Below are 2,932 nucleotides of genomic sequence, written 5' to 3'. Positions count from 1 at the left end.
CCTGATATTCTTGATGACTCCACTTCTGGATTTCTGTGCTTCAACATCGTGCATCATCATCCCTTACAAAGTATCTTTGTTATCTTGTAACCAAATAGATGGATTTTTGAGCTTGCACCTTTTTGGTTTTTGCAGGCCTGTATTGAGTTATCGTAACCAACCTTTCATTGAAGTACCATGAAAGGATGTAAAATTTTAGTATTGTAATAGGGCTTGATGCACCATGAAATAATAAAGGAATACTGCGTGGGCCTCTCTGGACTCACATGAAGATGGACGACTGGAGAACAAACAGATTGAGCAGGAAAATCTCATCTGCACCACGAGTATTGATGGCCACGTATACGCCCATGAGAACAATGTAGACTTGGAAAGCTGAACCACTGGTTGAAGGACGACTCGCAAGCTTCAAGACTTGAAGGAAGGGAGGGATCACACATGACACGTGCTATGTAAGTACATTGGACTCCAGCGTCGAGTCAGTCTTTTAGCTTGCACACAGCTGTCAGTCTTCAGAAGGAGGAGGAACTAAAGCCGATGAGTTGCTTCTCGATGGGCATCACTTCCAGAGAAGACTAGAGCTTGTTGCAAACATTATCACTGTATGGTACCCCGGCCAACTCGTAAACATCATCAATTGGCATCCTATTATCGATCGTCCAGCCACGGTTCTAGAGGGCTCCGAGGTGACATGCCCATGAAGAGATCACAGCGACGAAGTATTTATTTGAAGGAAGGGTGCAGATAGTTCGTAACACAGTTGATATCCCACATCAACAGGACTCCATAATTCATCCAGATTTGTAGTACCAGATGGCTATGATGAAAAGCACCTGTATCATGCGTCAAAAATGATGGCAATGCATAGAACTTGACCCCACCTTTGAATCATTGCTGTTGAATGTTAAGGAAAAATAGAAAGGGACTCCCCCAACTGATGAGAACCATGGGGCGCATCGCGCTTGCCACCTGTCGGAAGATCTGATGCGATGCTGGCATAGTTGGGTTCAAGAATCATTCGAGCTGTCTTGGAGTTCTAAGAAATCATTCGAACTTTGAGTTGTCTTCGGTACCCGTCTAGCTCAGCTCAAGACGCGAGCAGGCGTACAGCTGAAATGGGTGGCTGCGAGTCGGTCGGCTTTTATGATGCCTGTCGTAGTCTTCTGAATGCGAGAAATCGGCGAAGCTAGGTTGACCCAAGGAAGTTCAATTGAGTGGGCAAATGATGGTAACGTTCAGTAAACGAGGTAACGTTCAGTAAACGAGGTCGCCAACACTGTCCCCGTTTTGTCCCGTTAGGCTTTCGAGAAGTTTGGAGGTAATTAGCACTGTCGTAATGCTTGGCTTCACCAGCCATTTGTTCTAGATTTCCATCATCCTTGAATTGCGACTTTGTCAAATAATCATTGTTGTCACACAGCAAGGTTAGGGTGGCGTACCAGTTGTAGATGGCGTGAGACGGAATACCGAGTATACGTGTTTAGATGTCGGATATCGCGTACGAAAGTTCCGTCATATGCGTTGGAATCGCCAGGAGGCGCCTGAAAATGAATGTTAATGGGTAAGGGGTTTAAAAAGAATGTCATGACCCACTCTTGCCTCTTCGCTTCGCCGGCGCCTTGAACAATGGATGATTGCTTGTGATCGTGAGGTATTCTGGGGTAAAGGTTGCTCAGGAATGCGCCAAAGCGATGACCAGAAAATCCAACATGCCCTCATCGTCGCGGTCCAGTGAATACCTTGAGGATGACGCAGAGCGACTTGAAGAGATGGATGCCGGGGATGGTGGAACGTATTTCATGCTCGTTTGTGATGGCAAGTGGAATTGGAGGTATTGGACGGGTGAAGGCTAAGAGAACTCATGTTGGGCTAGGTATTGCGATAGAAAGAGCAATAAGAAAGCGAGAAAACAAGGACTGATTGGAGGAACGGCCGGAATTGACGGCGGGGGGGGGGGATCCGACGAGGCGCCACAGATGTTGTAGAATTCATAGACATGCATTGGATGAGCGATGCGAGCGAATGGGCTGTAGATGGCAAGGATGTCGAAGACTCACACGTTGATGGAGTAAGGCGAGTGGGGGGTAGATCAGCTTGAGATCTAGACAGCGACTGTCTTGGAGCGGGGACGAAGGGTAGCATAGCGTGTCTCATCGTGCCGCTGACATTCGGATGTGGAAGGTGATTGAAAAAGGGGTAGACTACGGGGGGGTGAAGAGCTGTCAGGAAAGAGTGCATCCACGCCAAAGTCTTCGTGCTTGACGCGAGCGCTGTCGTCAAGAGAAATGAGCCATTCTGCAGTGGAGATATCTTGGTTCGAGTCCCAATCCCGAAGGTCAAATGTCTCTGGTTTGATTGACACGTCTACGCTTCCAGTGGCCTGAGAAAAAACCTCTGCAACCTTGGCATCAGCAACGAATTCCTCCCAAGGCTCCAACATTCCCTGCACATCTCTCGGTTCCTCCTTGAAGGTGACATGGTTGGGTGATGAAATGAGGGGGGCAGATGGAGACCTAGGACCTGTGCTTTCCCGCTGAGTCTCGCTGTGTCATCTAAATCCAAGTCCGCATCTGCTCGGTCATCAGAAATGGTGCCCGCACGGGTCATGGTGATATGGAAGTCATCTGCCTCGTCTTCTGAGTTGGGGGGAGGAGAGCCAATGCTGCCGGCGGAAGGAGAGCGTCGGAAAGGGTCATTCGATTGAATCGGTGAAGGAAAGAGAGGGTACGGGCCATCAAATGAGGCTGTCTAACAAGGAATGGAGATGGATCTTCTGGGGTGTGGTGAAAGGGACCAGGTCTCCTCTTGTTCCTTTTCCTGTGTGGGTGGCGATTCATCGTCCAACGAGTCGACAGACATTGAGTCAACATTGAGTCATCTGAATATTCATCGGAAGATTCATCTTGAGAAGAATCCCTTGAAATATCAATGG

General features: G+C 48.3%; 1 protein-coding gene across 1 annotated transcript; it reads right to left on the bottom strand.

The window, feature by feature from the left end:
* Positions 1–1,186: 1,186 nt before the first annotated feature.
* On the bottom strand, positions 1,187–1,719 carry LACBIDRAFT_317060 (uncharacterized protein; the record flags this gene model as incomplete). Its single annotated transcript, XM_001878715.1, has 3 exons — positions 1,187–1,390; positions 1,440–1,541; positions 1,594–1,719. 3 exons carry the CDS (start codon positions 1,717–1,719, stop codon positions 1,187–1,189), a joined length of 432 nt encoding a protein of 143 aa, XP_001878750.1.
* Positions 1,720–2,932: the final 1,213 nt, after the last annotated feature.

This window comes from Laccaria bicolor, genomic scaffold (assembly GCF_000143565.1).
Source record: "Laccaria bicolor S238N-H82 LACBIscaffold_7 genomic scaffold, whole genome shotgun sequence".
Lineage (NCBI taxonomy): Eukaryota > Fungi > Basidiomycota > Agaricomycetes > Agaricales > Hydnangiaceae > Laccaria > Laccaria bicolor.
The sequence above is the reverse complement of the archived record's forward strand: the minus strand, read 5'-3'. Positions and strand labels throughout refer to the sequence as shown.